Source organism: Piliocolobus tephrosceles, chromosome 11, assembly GCF_002776525.5.
Source record: "Piliocolobus tephrosceles isolate RC106 chromosome 11, ASM277652v3, whole genome shotgun sequence".
NCBI classification, from domain to species: Eukaryota; Metazoa; Chordata; class Mammalia; order Primates; family Cercopithecidae; genus Piliocolobus; species Piliocolobus tephrosceles.
In genome coordinates, this window is record NC_045444.1 from 60,824,635 (window position 1) to 60,845,046 (window position 20,412).

General features: G+C 35.0%; 1 protein-coding gene across 3 annotated transcripts in view; it reads right to left on the reverse strand.

Moving 5' to 3' along the window:
* CHN1 (chimerin 1) overlaps nucleotides 1-20,412 on the reverse strand; it is a 202,274-nt gene that overhangs the window by 64,381 nt on the left and 117,481 nt on the right. For all 3 annotated transcript variants that reach the window (XM_023185952.3, XM_031936431.1, XM_023185953.1), the window contains exon 7: nucleotides 14,191-14,479. In XM_023185952.3, coding sequence (XP_023041720.1) covers nucleotides 14,191-14,479 — 289 coding nt within the window. The remainder of the gene's footprint in view (nucleotides 1-14,190; nucleotides 14,480-20,412) is intronic.

Sequence of the window (20,412 nt, forward strand, 5' to 3'; positions counted from 1 at the left end):
GGTTTCAGACTCCACATTACAAGTAACCTTTAAGACATTACCACTTGTCTAGTTTTGCTATGGTATCAATGAGGAATACCACAATTATCTGAAAAGGCTATTAAAATACTCCTGTCTTTTCCAACTGCATGTTTATGTGTGGCCAGATTTTCTTCATATACTTCAACCAAAACAATCTATCACCACAGACTGAATACAGAAGCATTTATGAGAACCCAGTTTCATTTCCTTAAAATTAAGCCATTAATTAAAGAGATTCACAGAAATGTAAAACACTGCCAGTCTTCTAAATTTTTTTGTTTCAAAAATTGGTTATTTAATAATATTGTTAACGTGTAATTTTTATGTTTCTTAAAGATATTTTATACAATCTATTTTAATTTCCAATATAGTAAATATCAATAGATATAATCCACATAAGCAAAAGCTCTTTGAAGTCTTCTGTAATTTTTAAAGTGTAAAGGGGTCCTAACTCCAAAAAGCTTCAGAATCACATATCTAATCTATTAGTTATAAATTCTACCGAGCAACAGAATCACACATGTGACACAGATGTGTACATAGAAAGGTAAATATACTAATATAGATGTTTAGGCTCCATGTTGATTATACTGAATCAAAAATTCTGCAGATATTTCGATTTTATAGAAAGCTTCATTGGTGAGAATGCTGATCTGACTTAGCACCTTAATAAAAAATTATTTGTCACCGCATGTTTCAGAACTTCCCCCAAATTTAAAGTTTTATTCTACTTATTTTATTTCTCATAAGTACTGTCATTAGTAAGACCATCTTTAATTTTTTTCTTTTATAGTTATGAAATGCTAATCCTTCAGTGTTATTGATTTCTCTTCTTCTGAGAGATAACATAGAAAATGATAAACTGACAAATTGTGTTAAAGACTTGAGAGGGTTTTTGTTTCTGTTTTCTTTTCCTTTTTTTAACTTTTAAATAATAGTAAACTCTCTACAGTAAGTGTTACATATAGACTTTAGAGTATTTATTTGGAAAGCACTTCAACTGTCTTAAAAATCTTGTTTATTTGGGAGGTGACTGTCAACTCAGAGGTCTTTCGTCAGTTTCAAAGAGCTAGGTATGCTTCCATTTTGACAATGAAATGCTAATAAGTACTTTGAAGACTGAAATGATGAAAACCTAAAACTGTCAAATTGAGTTTAAGTCAACTGTTGAAGATGTAAATGTAAGCTATCTAAAATATAACAAATGCAATATGCATTATATTATAAATCTTAGTTATCAGATTTCATTAATATGCAAATAAATTAGGTTAATCATTTAATATGGCTCAATTATTTAAAAATTAACCTGTATCTATCCTTATACTGCTATTTAAAATGCACATGTTCTGGCTGGGCACAGTGGCTCATGCCTGTAATCCCAGCACTTTGGGAGGCGATGCGGGCAGACCACTTGAGCCCAGAAGTTTGAGACCAGCCTGGGCAATATGGCAAAATCCCATCGCTACAAAAAAAATTAGCTAGGCATGGTGGCGCATGCCTGTAGTACCAGTACTTCAGAGGCTCAGGTGGGAGTTCTGAGACCAGGAGTTCTTGAGGCTACACTGAGCAGGAGTTCTTGAGGCTACACTGAGCCATGATCACACAACTGCAGTCCAGCCTGGGTTGACAGATGGAGACCCTGTCTCTAAATAAATAAATAAAAATAAAATAAAATTCACTTCTTGAATTAGTGCACTCTTACGTATAAATTTACACAATCACTAAGTCTAAATCCTTTCTTATTTATTTATTGTTGTTGTATGTTGTATTTATTTGTTTATTGTATGAAAGGAACAAGACTATTTGAATGTGTACATCTGTGTGATACTTAATGAAGAGAGGACAGCATTTGACATAAGCAACTAAGAAAGAACTAAGCTACACTTTAAGAAAGGATATTTTATTTTTCTATATTTAAAATTTGATATCATAGGTTTTCTTATTCAATGAATTGGAATCTTCGTTCCTTCGCATTTGGTAAGAGTTTATTTAAAAAACTGAACATAAGAGTTGCAATTCTAGAGTGACATTCTTTAATTGTCAGTCTGAACCATGCTTCAACTTCCTTTGGGCAGCTCTAGAGGTACTACTCCCTTTTGGTAACCTAACTACTCAAAAGATAGTGATCTACTTAGTCTTTATTCAGTCCAACATTAAGTCTCTACGGTGATACTAAGGGGCATTGTGTGGAAGGGTCTGGCTGTTCTCTATGATTTCATTCCCAAAAATAGAGGATGCACTATTAAGACAGCCCCCTAGAATATCTTGATAACTCACCATAAATCTATCACCCCCAAAGATCTCCATGTTAACACCTATCCCTAAAAGATTGCATTAAAGATTAAAGGAGATAACCTGGTGAAGTACTTTGCACAGCTACTGATACGCCACGCTCAATAAATGTTAGTTATTTCTGTTATAATTCTAAGCTTTACAATTCTTAGAAATGTACAGTAGGGAGCTAGAAGAGACTTTCAGTTTCTTAAGGCCAAAGGGAATGGTTTGATTGGCTCAAAGATTTATAATCCTAGTCAGTAGCAGATTTAAGTATTCATGTCTATACTTAAACCTGTATATGTTCAGTCTGTTCTACCTCTTGGAGTAAGTTGTCAGAAGTACAGAATCTTTAATTGGAAAAACCTCTTAAGGGTTAACGAAAAGAACATATGGGTAGAAAATTATGGCAGTAAGAAGGGACCTTGTGGTCATCTATGAAGCTGAGTCCTTCATTTTACTACTGAGACCCAGAGAGGTTATTAAGACATGCTTAAAGCAAAAATCATTAGCTAAAGTGACAGACTAGGATCCAGATCTCTTCTTCCAAGTAGATGCCCAATTAAAAAGTTGGTTATTTTTCTGTGTGTGAGGGAACTGCTAGATAAATAGGACATAACATGTAATAAAGCTGCTTTTGAAGTGTTTCTGTTTAAAGAGTAAAGGTGGATCTTTATGAAAAACAAATCTCAAAAAGTTAAGAAATTAAGGGAGGAAAAGAATAGCAGAAAAAGAACCAGATACTGTGGATCACTCCAAGCTATGACCAAACTTAGCATACAGGATATAGAAATTCTTTAGGAGTCTTAACACCAGATAAAACATTAAAGATCCATTACTATTTAAGTACCTTGTTCTAAAGAAAAATAAATTAGTTTAAAAGTTTAAAATGTTTTTGTACGAAATCAAAAGTGATGCAATATTAAAAACATTTATAATCAATGTCGGTATGATTTTTAAAAACAAAATACAGAAAAACCCACCCCTTTGCAGTAACACTGCTTCCAAAAAAAAGCATTTTCATATTCATTACTTAGGGAAAGGCATTTTGGGGGGCTTTATCTGTAAGGGGACAAAGGGAATTCACTATTCACATTGAAATACGTGGTAATTAGAATGTTATAGCCACAAGATAGCAAAATAGTTCTGGTTTAAATAACAATTTCAGCTAAGCCCCTCTATGCATGCTGCAGATGGAAATTACGGAAATCCTTTCCTCTCAAAATACTTCATGAATTTAGAACTGGGCAACTCTAAAGTGTAGACAAGCTTGACTATGATTACATATGAAGCTAATGTACAAACTTTCTATATTCAGTAAACTCAGAAAAATGTTTCTCTCATATAGAAGTTTTATAATTTTAAAGATACAGACTATTCTAAGAAAAATAATTTGCACAAGTTTTTAATTATCCACAAAGGAAATTAATTTATACATTTAAATTTTTATTAGTTATCCTTATTTATAAATAAATGCTGATTTTTAAAGCATTAAATATTCTGGAAATAAATGAAAAAGCCATTTTACAAGAGTAAACAAAATTCTAAACTTACAAAGACTGTTAAAATGACAACTTTTTCTTTTTTTTTAAAAGATTACTTAAGGACCAGGCACAGTGGCTCATGCCTGTAATCCCAGCACTTTGGGAGGCCGAGGCAGGCGGATCAGTTGAACTCAGGAGTTGGAGACCAGTCTGGGCAACATGGTGAAACTCCATCTCTACTAAAAATACAAAAAATTAGCTGAGTGTGGTGGTGCACGCCTGTAGTCCCAGCTACTCGGGAGGCTGAGATATGAGAATCACCTGAACCCAGGAGATGGAGGTTGCAATGAGCTGAGATTGCATCAAACTGCACTCCAGCACAGCGAGACTCTGTCTCAAAAAAAAAAAAGATTACTTAAGGAAGATTTATTATTAAACATAGAGAGCACAGGGAAAAAGAGTACTGATTACCAATCACTAAAGAACAAAATGTCCTGGCAAAAAGAGTCTCTCTCTCTCTACTCCAGTTTCCTCATCTTTAAAAATGATGCAAATAAATTTCTTTTTTTGTATTCTGGGTGTGAATGACAAAAATTAACTTCATGAACAGAGCCATGATGGTCTTGTTAATTACACAATGAATATTTAAAGAATGAATGAATAAAAAAAATTAAGGGACTAAATTCCTGCATATAAAGGAGTATTATACAGGCATTTAAAACATAAAGCAGAAATATATATGTATATTCACATGGAAAGATTGTTCATAGCCTAATGGTCAATAAAGCAAATTACAAAGTAGTTTATATAGAAGAAAGATTCCTTGCCCCCCAACTCTGGAAGGATAAACAGCAGAATATTATTAGTTATATTTCTGTCAATTGTGTAATCTGGGGTAATTTATATATTCATTGTTTCTCATAGTTTTATTATTTTTGTAAGCAATAAACATGAGTTACTTAAAATTAAAATAAAAAAGTGTACATTAATCTATGCATAGGAAGACAGACTGAAAGGAAACTCATCAAAATGTTAACATAAAGTTGTCTTCGAATGGTGGAGCTATAAGGAAGCCCCTTCCTTCTTTCTCTGTTTTTCGTATCTTTCCAATTTTTTTTATAAAGAGCTTATATTTCTTTAAAACTTGGAAAAATATCTTATATTTATTAATTAGATATATCAACATGATTTGTTTTTAAATTTAAGAACAATTTTAGATAATATGATTGGACTTGCTCACAAATATCACCTATACTTGTTGGCATAACATGATAAGTTAGTCAGTGCAAATGAAATATTTATACAATTTTCTACTACTTGGGTACTCTGGTGCCCTCCTCTCTACAATACGATTCCCGGTGCTCCCAGCCTTAAGAAACACTACACGTCTAGAATGTGGCCAATAAACCATGCAGAATTCTAAAGGTAGGTCACAAGAAGAGACTGTTGAGCCCCTAATGGCCACTTCCTTAGAGAACAATTCCAGGTCACTGGAGGGCCTACTCCAGTCAAGGTGCATTGAAATCAGTTACTAAAACTAATATGCAAATGATTTAATCTTTTTTAAAGAAATTAGAATGAAGTCAAGGTTCTGCCTATATTAACATGCCTCAAACAATTACATTCCAATAGGTTTTCCTAAAGGTAACAGAAGAAAAGTTATAATCATTTCTCTAGGAATTTTATACAACCCACAATCTACCCATAGGAGGCTGTCACACAAGAGGATGTCATTCTTCACCTGGGACTCGGTAAAGGAGAACTCCATTCTACAGGACAGTCGAGTGGGCTGCACCTACATAGTTTCAAGGAGTATAAGAAGAGAAATCTAAATGTTGTAGTGGTGTTCCATAGGAAACTCTGAAATCATACAACTGCCATAAATTTTCCCATTTGAGTAAGACTGGGAGAGGGAAATGCAGAAATGATAGTTTTTCTCACTGTGGTACCTGGTACCATGAGGTACAGTTCACACTTAGAGGGTAGGGTGTGCTCTACTTTCCCATCAACTGTGATCATGAGTATCACCTCTGGGGGACCTGTTCAGGCCAGAAAGGAAGAGCAAAGGTATAGCCAATGATTAAAGGAGGGCTGGCTGAGTGATTCTGGCTCAGGTCGAAGATCCCAACAGACCAGAGAGGCTCTTCCTCCCTGCACCCAGGTATCCTCCCTTATTGGTGTACTCAAATTTATTGAAGCATTTATTACTGATTAAAAGGTGAAGACTCCCTAATGATAGGATTGAAAGCTTCAACAAGTTATACTGCTTTGTAATCACTACTATACACCTCTAATTCCTTTGTTGCTCATATTTCCCTAAGAAAAATGACCTGAGAAATTTTACATTCCAAAATCGGAGTTAAGGAAGGTAGATATTAAAGATAATTAGATGATATGTTTATAATAAATAAAAAGAGGAAAAACAAAGAAAGGAGTACTTCAAATATAAGAAATTAAAAATAAGATGTCACCTGTTATGTCAACAATTTAAAATTTTTCTATAAGAGGGCATGAGGGAACTTTCTGGAGTTTCTATATATGGCTGTAGGGTTGGTTATACAGGTGCATATAGTTGTCAAAACTCATCAAACTGTACATGGAACTGTGCACATTTTACCGCATGTAAATTATACCTTAAAAAGTTGACTTTTTAAAAATTCTTAGAAACATGGAGATATAGGCTCATTTGTAGAGTTTCCACATTATAAAGAAAAACAGAACTTTCTCAAGGGACAAGGACTATAGCTTTTTTTCTCACTATGAACTTAGGCGGCAGCCCAAAGCCATTCTAAAGTTAATAAGCAAACTATACCCAGAACAGAGATCCTTTCCCATTGAGTGGGTGAAAGGAAGAGGGGTGTAAAATCTCTTAAGAAGGTGCTAAACAATCTGCAGCTTGCATAAAAGCCCCTGTTTTTGGAGGGAAATTTTACCATAAAGATGACCTTCTACTAAACATTGTTAGTAAATAAGTACAAGATGAACTAATGTAGATATTATCAAGGAAAATGTTTACACTGGATGAGATGTAAAATTTAAGAATGTAAATGAAGCCATCAGCAAACCTACAGCATTCAGTGAATGTTCACTGAATGGTGTTAGAAGCTAACGAAATGAAGGATAATAGGGTTGATTCCTTCAAGTTACTGACAAACCACAGTGAAAATAATGTAGCATACTTTAAAAGGGACATAGAGACAAGGATAAGATTAGTAGCCATTATAGCTGCCTATAATTTCCTGTTGAAAGAATCCAGTTATTGCAATACAATGTTATGTTTAAGCATTTCTGACCAGTTATAGTGATTTGAAAGAGGCCCCCAAAGAGTTAGGGACTAATTTATGAGGCCATATAAAAACAAGTGTTTTCATAACTTAAGTAAAGGCTCAGAGGTACGGCTATTGTTTTCCAATCTCTGAGAGGTAAATATTAGGAGAAAAGAGAAATGATTCCAAACAAAAAAGGAAAATACGATGGAGCAAAATACATAAGATGAAAATTACAAATCCAGAGCATGTGGTCTAATGTGAGGATTTACAACTGGAAAGCAGATTCTTTTAGAACTGCCCACAAAGTCAGTGAGCAATGTGGCCAAGACCAGATTAACTGCTTGATAGTCTCATCTTGCTTTGTACCCCAAACGGTGATACTCTTCTATAAGCTACCAGAGTTGATTCCTTTTGAAAAGTTAGATGAATGAAGATTTTGCCACCAATGATTATTTCCTCACCAAAATAAAGACTTTGAAACAGCAGTTGTGTTCTAATCGCTTTCTTTTCTAACCCTTAAATCAGTAATTTAAGTGATTTTGTTTAGTTGGCCCAGATACAGAAAACTTCCAAAACTGCAGCTGGCTTGGAAAATTACAATTTGGTCTTCTGTTGGCCTGGTTCTTTGGAACTGGGAAACTGATGTTTATCTTCCATCTTCCTCTTTCCATCTGGTTTTCCCTACTGGCCTTCAATTACTAATCTTTTCTGTGGGTGATAAGATGGAAGGATGGATGAGATTCACACAAATAATTTCCTGGGCCCCATTTGAGTTTTCTTTAATCATTACAGCATGGGATTCTCTGTTAAGGTATACATGGTCCCAATACACAACTGACAGCCATGAGCTTGGCCACTTACCATCTTAGCTGCTTTGAACATATCCCTAAAGAGGAGCATCTAGCCACCACCCTCACAAATTATTTCATGTCACAAAAGACAATTGTTTTCTACCTCTGATGCTTTAACCATAGAATGAAGAATGACCCTCTCCACCTCCCAAGGACATTCTAAGGATTCTGAATTCTTTAAGGGAAAAATATATAGTAGCAAATCAAATTGAATGACTGTTTTTCTTTCTCAGTCTCAGGACTGATTTTTATTAGGACCTTGGATTTGGCTGAACTCATTTTTAAAAAGTCATTTATTTAGTCAGTCAACAACTGTTCAAACAAAACTCAAGGTTTCGAGTCACAAATGAAACAATACTGGAGGACGAAAGCCTTGAAACTGGGGTGGAATGCCAGAATCTCATATTAATTTCTTATTCATGATTCTGAAAAATCAGTTTTCTTATCTACAAAAGTGTTTTCTGTGGTCTGCTGGGCTATGATAATGGCAAACTCAAATCAAAGTGAGTCCAACTTAATATTTATTTAATGCCTGTGATAATATAGAGATGATAAAGGCAGCTTGTCTCCTGCTTTCAAGATGCCTAAGTGTTATTAAATAGGTAGAAATAACAAAACATGAAAATGTAAGTTCTTTGAGATAGGGCTTAAATCTTAAATATCTTTTATTTCCTCCAGAGCCTAGCCTGGTTCCTTGCAAATGGGAGGCACACAATAAATGTTGAATTAAGTGCAATTAATTTTGATAGGAGATAAGTTAGTTCAGGAGACTGAAGAAGAAATGGAGATAATATTCCTGCCTTGTTCTTAACTTGTTTAAATTCCAACATAAGGCCAGGCACTGTGGCTCACATCTGTAATCTCAGCACTCCGGGAGGCTGAGGTGGGTAGATCACTTGAGCTCAAGAGTTTGAGACCAGCTTGGGCAACATGGAGAAACCTGGTCTCTGCAACATATACAAAAATTAGCCAGCTATGGTAATGCATGGCCTGGAGTCCCAGCTATTCAGGAGGCTAAGGCAGGAGGATAGCTTGAGCCCAAGAGGTCAAGGCTGCAGTGAGCCATGTTTGTGCCACCGCACTCCAGTCTGGGTGTCTGGGTGATAAAGTGAGACCCTGTCTCAAACAAAAAAGGATCCAACATAGCTTCTGAATATCAAGAAGAAATTATTTGTGTAGATGGCTCATGAAAGACTATTTAAAGAAAAAGATATTAAACAGACTTACAGAAAATCTGAAAGATTGTAATGGGCTCAACATGGAGTGCAGGTTTAATAAAAGTTCACTGACAGGCATAGAAGCAGAAAGTTTGACTTGTATTATATTCAGGGAAAGGAGAGTTAAAATACTGTTCGATACTAAAATGCAAATATCACATAAAAATAATATATTTTGGCCTTAAAAGTCATTAGAGAATTATTGGACAAAGGCATACATTTCCCGAGCAGAGATAGAGCTATCACCATATTATTAAAAGAGAAACTCTGCTTTCTTGATAAAGCAATTAGTAGCCCTTTGCTCCTAATGCAAGATAACAATCTTGTGAACTTAAAGGGCAGTTCAAGCACTCAAAAGATGAATCTTAAAGATAAATCTAAATATGCTGTTCCTAGCAAAAGCTAGGGGGATAGTACTAAAAGACTCAGGAATGGGCACCTGGTTGGAAACTACTCTGATCCCAGAAAGCAATAATTCTTCATGCAATGCTTCACATTTACTAGGGAGGCCACATTATAAAATCTTTGCAATACTCCTGCCCACTAGTGTAATGGTATCCATAATCCCCATTTTAGAGACTGGGGCAACTTGAGACTTGGGGAGGTTAAGGACTTGTTCAAGACCACACAGACTAATATATACTTTTTAAAAATTTAAATTTATTTAATTTCTGAAGGAGGCTGTTTATAGAGGATAAATGCACTATGAGAAGTTCTGTGCAGAAATTATAGTCTTCCTCATAAATTACTAAACTGGCTTTTTAATGCAAATCAGTAACCCGGGGCACAACTGGCAATCTCTAAGAGCCTGTTCATCCCAGAACAACTGATCTTAACCTTGAACAAGCCACATTGGAGACTAGAGCATGTAAATTTGGGGGACAGCGAGAAGTGGATTTTAAAAGGCAGGGTTAAGAGGGAGAAGAACAAAAAGAGGAGCACAGCTTGAGCATGAACAAGGAATGACAAAAAAGGCCCAAAAGACTGGGAAGGTACAAAATCAAGAAATCAACAGTTTTCTGCAAACTTCTTTGTGCCACGTACTCCTCTGGTATTGTTACTTTTATTCGTGATTAAGTATCACCTTACTGCTGATTTGTACACTGAGATGACATGGATACAGGTAATGGCCTATATATATATTTGAAGCAAAGTAAAAACATTTAGAAGACTTGCTTTGTGAGAGACTAAGCCAATCAACAAAGCAGACTGACCATGCCCCTTTTGCTATTGCAGGGAACAAAGACTCCTAGCATTTTGTGGAGATATCCAAGAATTCAAGTAGTTATGGCAGTTTTGGGCAAGGACCCCACTTACATTTCAACTTAAAATTTCACAAGGCTTTTTAATACAACACACAGTCTGGTGATCGCAAAAGAATTCTTCAAAAATGGAACTTAAATGTTAAAGAAATTCCTTAAAAATAAATTAACATGACAATGTATCAAGCATTGCATTCATTTTAAGCTTAGAGGGGAAGAAAAAAATACACAGAACACACATAGGTTATATAGTGTGTCAAAGTTCCATAAAATAAAACAATTCATTTTGTACACCCTTGACATCGCAGGCACCCTTACACATGTGTGGGACAGGTTTAGATCTTAGATAACAAAATCCCAAAGTAAGGACATTCTGCCTAGATGCAGAGATCTGGCTCACAGTATGGCTTCTGAAATGTAAATTATATCATGTTTGATAGTTTATATTATTAACAATTATATGAGACATTTTGAAAGCATGGCTTGGGGGAATTAAAATTATTAAGTGTAAAATTATCATAAAAACTATTGCATTCAGCCATTGGTCCAGTATCTGTTGACGTAAACATATTGTATTTACCACTTGGAATACCAAACTATTCAAATACAGTTCCAAGATAAATAAAAAGAAGTAACTAATAAAAGTTGGGTTCTTGGCCAGTCTGGACTGCTAAATTAAGCCATTTTAGAAGCGAAGAACGTCTGGCTTCTCAAGATGCTGCAATTTCATGATTAAATATTTTTATCTATTTCAGTGTTTTCCAATCAATATTTCAAGCTGAGGAAGCAACTTAAATAGTTAATGAGAAAAATGACATAGCTATCACTTGGAAAAAATATTTTTCCCTCACAACAGGCTACCAGATCCTAGCGACAAGTAAGAATCTTCAGGATTCATTCCTCATGGTAAAAACCTTCACAGCCATGAAACCATCCTGTCAGCCTTTCCCAAAAGCTCAGATGCACAACTTACACCTTTAGGATTGCAACAAAAAAATAAAAACACTTGGAATTCTCATCTTTCTATTTTAAAACAAAGAAAGACCTTAGGAGATTATCTGGCTCAAAATTTCCCAAAGTGGGTTTCATGAAACATTATTTTTCAAAAATGTTCTTAATAATGGCAGGGTGATCAAATAAGTGTGACAGCATTCTTAGAGAGTCATAATCACATTAGGTCATGCATAACGCAGAGAAGGCCTACAGAAAGGATCAGACTTTTAAAAAAACTGAAATTTTCATCAAACCTATTTGAGCATAGAACCCTTTTTGCAGTATTTATTAAAATCCTGTGTAATTAATGTTTTGTAGAAAATGCCTTGTCTCATACAAAGAAACTGAAATCCAGACAGGTGAGGTGACTGTCCCAAGGTCATACAATTAGTTGGTGAGTAAGCTAAAAACAGACCTCACCTCTCAGGACCCCATCAGGTACTCCTTTTGGTATGATGTTATCTTTCTTCTACAATACCTACACTCCTTAAAGGATCACACACTAAAAGAACCACATCTTGGAGACCACCTAGTCCAAAGCCCTCCCATAAAGCTAGGGAAATACAGTCTCAGAAAAGTAAAGCAGTTTGCCCAAAGTGACATATAAAATTCATTCTTGTAGAACTAGAACATAGCTCTTAATTCCAACACTAGTATCTTTCCACAACAGCATGCTAATTCCTGCAAAGCCAACACTTTTGGCCTCTGAGGTAAAGAATTCATGAACAAGAGGGGTTTTAGCTATTAAGGGCCCATTAAATATTTATTAAACCATACTTGTGTCAATAGATACTTTAAATCAATTAAACATGATTGTCTTTACTTACAAATGTCATCCATTGTGACAGGGAATCAATGTTTCAAGCTGTTGAACAGGTCATCAACCCTGTCCTGTTGGATGACACCTGTAAATAAAATAAATCTATTTTTGAGTGAGTAGATTTTCAGCCAGCTAGATTTAAGATGCATGCGGTTTAAAGCAAAGAATAATTTTAAAAATGATTCTTAATTATGTACTGCCACGGAGAGATACTTCCCAGCGCCAGCAGTTTCACTCTCAGTAGCTATTGCTGTCCACCAGCACAAAACAATCCAGGGAATTCAGCACAGAAAGTTGCTAGAATACATAGGGAACCATGACTCCTGGAGCTACAAGGGTCTTCTAGGTATCCACCTCAGCTTACTATCTCTGTGAATATCACTTCCACTTTGACGGGGGGACAACCAAGGCCTGGTGAAGTCAAATGACTTGCCTAATGTTAAACAGCTAAGTGTCTTTAGCTAAAGTCCCTTGGTGTTGGAAAGCACGTACAGAATGCATTAACAAAGGTTATCATTAGGCTGATCAATTTTGAAGACTCACATGTACACATTTTTAAACATTTAACAAATGCTGACCTAGAATGTTCTAGCAAATCTGCAAAGAATATAATGTCAGTATTAGATATTCAAATATAAGCATTACTGGAAAATGCCATAGATGGAAAATCAACCAATAGTGAGAAAATGGGAACTAGACCATGAAAAGAACAATATTAAATACAACAGGTATTTAGGATTTTAAGCTCTGGCTACTTCCAAACAAGATTTGTGATTCCTAGCAAATATGAATATATAAAAAACCATTTTTATATATTTTCTACAGTTTATCCTTTTAAATGCTGATTTCTCCATAGCCACAAAATGCCAATGTAAGATCTGCCAAAAACTAAAATTTGAGCTGGACACAAACTTTCTTATTTCCATTCTGTATCCACTCTAAGGTAATGGGAAATTATTTGAGGATGCTGCCTTGAGGTAAGATGGCTGCTATATAATAACATTACCACCAAACTTACATTGAGTGTCTACATGTGCCAAGTGCTGATGGAGCATTTTACACTAGCTATTTCACTCACTCCTCACAGCAACTTGACCATTATTACAATTCTACAAATAAGACAATCAAAAGCACAGACAAATCAGGTATTACAACTTGCACACAGATCTATTTGGTGATAGAATCCAAGCTCAAGACCTACTGCATTTCTTTGATTTAGCAATTGAAGATAAACGTAACTATGAATTAACACAGTTCCAATAACAATACATAAAATGCCCCCAACTAAATGTCACACACTATAAAACATCAGGAAAATCTCTTACTTTTTTCTTGGGGGTGAGTAGGAGGCTGGGGACAATTTTCATAAGTAAAATAATCTTAATGCCAAGAAATTAAAACTTTTATGTTAACCTGAAATATATCACAATTAAAATATGACAGCTAAAAAACTTAAATTGTCTTTTATAATTAAAGAAAAGTAAAAGTAAATCATACTCATTCAATTACTTCTTAACAGATTATAGAGATAAATCCTCCTCCTACTCAAGAATGACTGACTCCCAAAATTAAAATCTTGCTAAGAACACAACTATTTATAAAGTAAATTATCTTTAAGGAAAACAGAAAAGTAATTTTGTGAGACAATGCAACCCCCTCAATTACTTATGTAATAGTAGCTATCTTTTCTTGACCAGGAGTTACGCTTCTGACCAATTCCCTGAACTATTTTTTATTAGGGGCCATTTTTCCAACATAGTTTTCAAATTGTGAAATGGATAAAACAGAAAACAACGAGGAATATAAAAATATACCTGACATATTTTAATAGAACAAGAATTAGTTATATGCAAAGCTCAGCATCACAGAAACTACACATTAAGAAAAATGCATATACTTTCCAAAGCACTGTGGAGGAATCAATCTCTTCTGGCAATAATGGCTTTCTTAAAAGAACCCCAAACAGAAAAAGATAAAGTGTGGTTTCATAGTAGCTTACCCTTTTCTCTGACACCCCATCCTGGCCTGTAGAATCTCTCTCATCATGTGTCTCTTTCAGGACTGGCATATGTTTTTTGTATGCTGGCTCTCTGTTTAAGGTTGTGTATCCTATATGCTCATATATTGGGTTTATCGTCATCTTGGCAATGTATTCTGCTGCCTTGGTTTCAATATAGAGAGTAATCAAGCCATCAGTCACCAGATCGTGGATGGACTCAAAGCGTTTCTCCCCAACAAAGTGCTTGCCATCGTAGTAGAGCCTGAAGTTTCTGGTTTGACTTCCAAATCTGCCTCAATGAAATGGGAAAGATGTTTTTAAGAAAAGTAAGCAACTGAATTCTTTCTGAAAAACAAAACAAAACAAAACAAAAAACTATTGCTTTGTTTTGTGTGTGTCTTCTTTGTTTAAATAAGCTGTGGCTAATCTCTCTGAATCGTCTGGAATATATAAAATTAAACCTTTGAACACAAAGAATGAACTTGTAATAACTAGGGACAACTAGTCAAAAGCATGCCTACCATAGGAGGAAGAATTTTTTTTTTTTTTATTTATCTTTTTAAACCACTTTATTGTGCCTGTGGAAAAAATGGGATAAAATAAACCTCACACCACATTAAAACATAGTCAATATTCAATTGGCCAACTCCATAATAGACGACATTTCTATACTAACATTTTTTCTTCAAGTTGATCAATAAGAATATTCAATGTACTTTAGACCTCAGCAGTCATGTCTTTTAATAGGAAAGCTCCATTTAGGGCTAACCAGAATATGATGCCAGCAATCAAAGTAGAGCTGACTCCAGAAACCTGAGCCATGCAGGGCAGCATGGCACAGAAACACACTTTTGCTACTTCTGGCCACAAGCCAAGGACTTATTCTTTCCTTTTTAAAAAGTCATTATTCTGTCTGCTGGTTAGGTCTGTGCAAGAAATGTTTGCAATATATATATTGCACATATGTGGTACAAATATGGCACAAAAGTCATAAGCTATTGGACTACAGAAATTCTGTTTTCAATTTTATGTTCTGATGATGTACTCTAACAATTGAAGAATAATGGTTTACTTTTATGATAATTTCAGTATTTTGTTTCCTGCAGCAAGCCTCAGAAATGGATCCAATTTGGCATGATTAACATCAGTGTCCTTGCAGGAAGACACAGGCAAGAAAATGCACTGACTCTAATGAAAGCAGATGTCAAAAGGCAACATGGTAACAAGAGCTGCCAATGTCATGGTCTCCTGAAGGTAACCCTGAGTAAGACTAATTAAAAACTAAACAAGTCACAAAGGATATATTTAATTTCACTGTTAAAAGTACACAGAACACGGATGAACTAAAACACTAAAATAAATGCTGTTTAAGTAAAGTGTTAAATGGGACTATAACCTTGTTACATAACAAAATTGTTCTGGTATAGGTTATATTCCAAATGGATAGGAGTTAGAAACATCTTAATGTGGAAATAAAATATGGAAAGGAAATAAAATATTTTTAAAAATAATGGCCAGAGGCATGTCTGTTTCTTTGGTTCAAATTAGACTTTAATAATGATTTAATCTAGAATCCAACGTACTATCCATGTTGGCCCTTCTAAAATTTAATTTATCCATCCTTTAGTAACAATCAAATTTTGATTTACACTTAAGTGAACTATCCATATAATTAAACTTTCTTGTTGTCCATTTTCCTCTAGTGTTAAAGACACATTTCTCCCAAGCAAATTTTCATTATAAAGCCTAAAAAATTAGAAAGGTGAAATTTCTACAGCAAAGTTAAATACAAAAGTTTTTCAGTTTAATATACTGCTTTCATCATTTCCTTTTTTTCCCTAATATACATTATCTGCAACATGGAAAGTAACTTCATAGCTTTAACAAGACTCTTACAATAATAAACACACATAATACTGAGTCCCTTTATATTTCAGTTGTATCCGAGACATTTCAGTGAGGGTTCAAACCATTTTACTCCTGCTGGGACTTACGATTTTACAGTGGGCATTTCCAGAGTGGATACAGCATTTAAAAACAATTCAACCAATGGTGTCAGTCATTTAAGTACTCAATTGCCTTCTGAAATCTGAGAAGTATAGGGGGCACAGGGCATGAAGGGAAGATGGCTGCACTGGGAATGGTTTGACTGAAGAGCGGAAGTCTAGAGTTAACTTCCTAGTTCTTTCCCATGGACGACGTCTAATTCATCCAAGAAGAGGCCTGGCTACCTGAAAGGAGCTGTGCAAAAAACCCTATTTGTCCTTTTCTCTTTCACAACTCAGTGACTTCAGAAGATCCTGCTCACAATTTCCAATTCCTGCTCCGCCTGTACTTCAGCTCCAGGCTTCCAATTCAATAAAACTTTCAGTCTAAAGGGAGATGATCAGATAACCAAAAAGATTTATAACATGGTTTGATTAAAACTTGGCTTCAAAGGGCAAAAAAAAAAGAATTTCCATTTTGGAATTATGATTGATCTTTTTAAAGAAAAATTGCATTATATTTTACTAAGAGAACTGCCAAGCTTTCGTTGCCTACTCTGAGCTACTCTCTTTAACTTGGGAAGTTACCTAGGAATAGCACCACAGCAGACTATCAGAGACTTCTTCACTTTCTTTATCTGAAAGGCATATTGTGCTTTGTGGGATCAGAAGAAGAGAAAGAGGACAGAAAATCTTTGAGAAACGTGGCAATGGATGTACCTATTCTACATAGGAAGAGCCATAAAGGGGGAGATTCCAAATCTAAGGTCAAAGAAAGACTCTTTCCTTGAAGTTCACTGCTTGCAGATTGTCATTTATTCAACAAATAGTTAACAAAACACCCAGGTACTTTACTGTCAAGTACTAGGTGGTTCACAATAAAGTTCCTAGTCCCTTGGTAACCCCAATGGTAAAAAGATAAACATAAAACAGGGTCAATACAAAGACACAAAATGCTAAATTTAAAAAAGTCCATCTTCAGATTGATTTATTTTAATAACTACATACATATAGAATCTTGCTCTTATGTAGAAAGATTCTGTAAAGTGATTCACAAAACCAAGTGAATCCAGTATCTCCCTCACACCATAAAACCAAGAAACTCACTGCCTAGTACAACAGAGCACAACAGTTAAGCTTACATAAGATCTCAGAGCTACTGCTTATGTCCAAGTACAAAAGCACCCTTGCAGTCTTCTCCAGTAGTCTTGAAATACGGTTTGGCCAGGGACAAGCAAATGTGGGTCCTATATGTTTAAGAGAAAACCTTAGGCTTTGGCATCAGACAGTTGTAAGTTTAAATCCTGGATCTGCCACTTCCTAGCTGGGTGACTTTGGGAAAATCATTCGTCAGATTCTGCATCTAAAAAACAGGAATAACATCACCCTACCCCAGATGGCTGGGAGGATTACATGAGGATATTTAAGTCAAAGCTAAATATATACAGTAGGCTCGAATGGTAGTTTCCTTTCTCCTTCTCTGTTAGCTTAGGCCCCTGCAGAGAATGACAGAATGAGTTACCAACACTAAAGTAAAACAGCAAAAATATTCAATAGATATGCATGGAAGATGGCTAAATAAATAACTGGCAACACTGGCTGTACAGAAACATCTCTGCACTGATTTACTTTACAGTTAACAAAAGGCAAGGAGGGGCTCTTTGTGAAATTTTCTTCTGGATGTCTCTGAATAAGTTTGTATTCGTTACTTGGTTAATTAGAGTGGGAAGACAACAGTGTGCAAAGCGGGGAGGAGAAGCAAGCAAAGAAGGTCTTTCCACTGTGTCCTGGGAATGAGGCCTCTGAATTCAAAGGCGAAAGCTGAGAGATTTACATATATTGAAAGCAGGACATATTAAGTGGACCTAGTGACAACTACTGAACCCTTGACTGCAGAGCACTGATTTGTAAAAACTATTGAGGGCTACTCATATTGCCTATGAGTCCTTAAGAATCGGTTATTAGTTTTACTTACTTTAAAGCACCAGAGACAGGCATAGTACTTGGCATATATCATGCCTCCTAAGTAAGTGAAATAGAATTAGTAAAGACTTCATAAATGGTTTCCCCTAAGTTAGCTAGCTATATGTAATAATAAAAAGAATTTTTAAAAATATACAGAAATTACATATAACTGCCAAAATCATTTCCCTTTGACTTTTATAGGATAATTTTCTTTTCATCTTTTCCTTTTATTATCTGACTCTGCCCTTGCTTAATAGCTGTTTATTCCTTGGTGAACATACTTGAAGCTGTATAGGCCCAATTCTCATCTAGGTAGAGTTCAACAAGATGAAAATTCATTTTCTCCAGAGTGGTACTATAGTAAACAAATAGAAAAGAAAGGCTTTTAACTGCTACTATTGTACATAACACCACTTTCTAGAAAGAACATCTTCCTCCAGTGATTCCAGGTTTTGGGTTTCCTATTTTAAAAAGCTGTTTAATGCTGTGCCCAGATGCATTCAGATGCCTTTCAAGATATATAATTCTAACATCTTTTCCAAAATAAACAAAATCCTTAATATACCATATTTTCTATTTTTCAGCAAATAAATCATATCGGCAACAAATTCAATCTAGAAGAAAAAAAGATCAAAAAATGTATAAAGAATAGCTTTCAGAATTTTACTTTACTTTGTACAAAACCAAGAATTAATTCTAATTTGAGGCCAAAGTGATTTGAAAGAATCTCTTCGAAAGAAAGCTCCAAGCTAACAGATGTTTTGTGTTAACAAACAGAAAACAAAACATATACAACACGCTGGTCTAAGCTAACAATAAAATGTTAGAAGTATTTCCCACAACCAACATACAAAAACAGTTTTATTTATCATAAATATAATTTGTGTGTTGTTTGCCAGAGTCAAAAAAGCTAATCTAATGGTGAAATAGAAATATCTCATACATTCATTCAATCATAAGACACTCTTGGAAGAAAAGTTGAAACAGAAATAAGAATATGATGATGCATTCAATTAAATACTAAAAAATAAATTTAGATGAATTCTATGAATTAAGGAAGGCTATGGAAGACAAAGCCTTAAATGATCTCCCATCCAAAACTTTGTTAGGCTATAACCTTTGTCTATCTTGCTATATAATTTTGGATTATGGGGGAAAGTATTAAATTATGTCAACTCATAATGATATTTCCTTGGCCAAATAAATCATTTTCAGTGAAGAAGAAATCCAATTTGCCTAATTAAACTTCCAAAGAAGCTATCTTCTGAACAGTGGAACTGACACAGCTCTGGAAGGATTAACTTGAAGCCTGTTAATGAAGTAGTCAGATATTCCTGCTGCCCTCCCCAATCCTGTCCCCATTGTTATCCCTTCCCCACCATGGCAGAAGACTTAAGTTCTGTTTTTTAGGCAGGATAAAACATGGAGATAGGGAACTAAGGAAATACAAGCAGAGGTATCATCTTGAAAACTAAGTGAAAGTTTTAAATACCTAAAATTTAAATACTGAGGAAACTGATACCTCCATTTCTCTTCAACATGAGGTTATCAGAAGTCTTGTACCTTCCCTGATAGGAAACTGAAAGACTCTACTCTTGGAAATCTGATCAACTCAACTAAAAAGACTTAAGAGTAGAGACCATCATCCTATAATTGTCAGGCTTCCCCCAAGCTCTCATAACTACCAGCCAGCTTTTTAGTGTCCCATATGCTTGAGTATGAGCAGACAGCCAAGGATCACCTGACATCCGAGGAAAACTCCTCTGATGAAAGACAAAGACTATGATAAACAAACAGAATCAAGGCAAGTTAGAGGAAACAAAATCACGCATGGGAATGAAAATACGCTCAAAAACCCAAAATAAGATGTTTCCTGTTCCTATTCCTGAACAGAATTTAACCACAAAAATTAGAATGCTGTAAAAAAGGAATATACAATACATAGAAAAATAAGTAGAAAAAGGAATATAGCATAAATGAAAGTTGTTTTTAAAAACGATAAAGTTGAGAAAATTTTAAAGAACAAAAAGATAAAAAGATGAAAAAAAAAGGAGAGAAAATAATTAAGATAGAGAATCAATCCAGAAAGTCTAACATTTATAGAAAGAGAGAACAGACAAAATGGAAGGGGAAGGAATCAAAGTGATAACTCAAAAATTTTTATTATAATGGAAGAACACACATTTACACAATGCATGAAAGCACACCTACACCAAGAACTGGTCCTCACAAAATAGTCCAGTAATTGCAAATAAATCCTCAGACTGGCAAA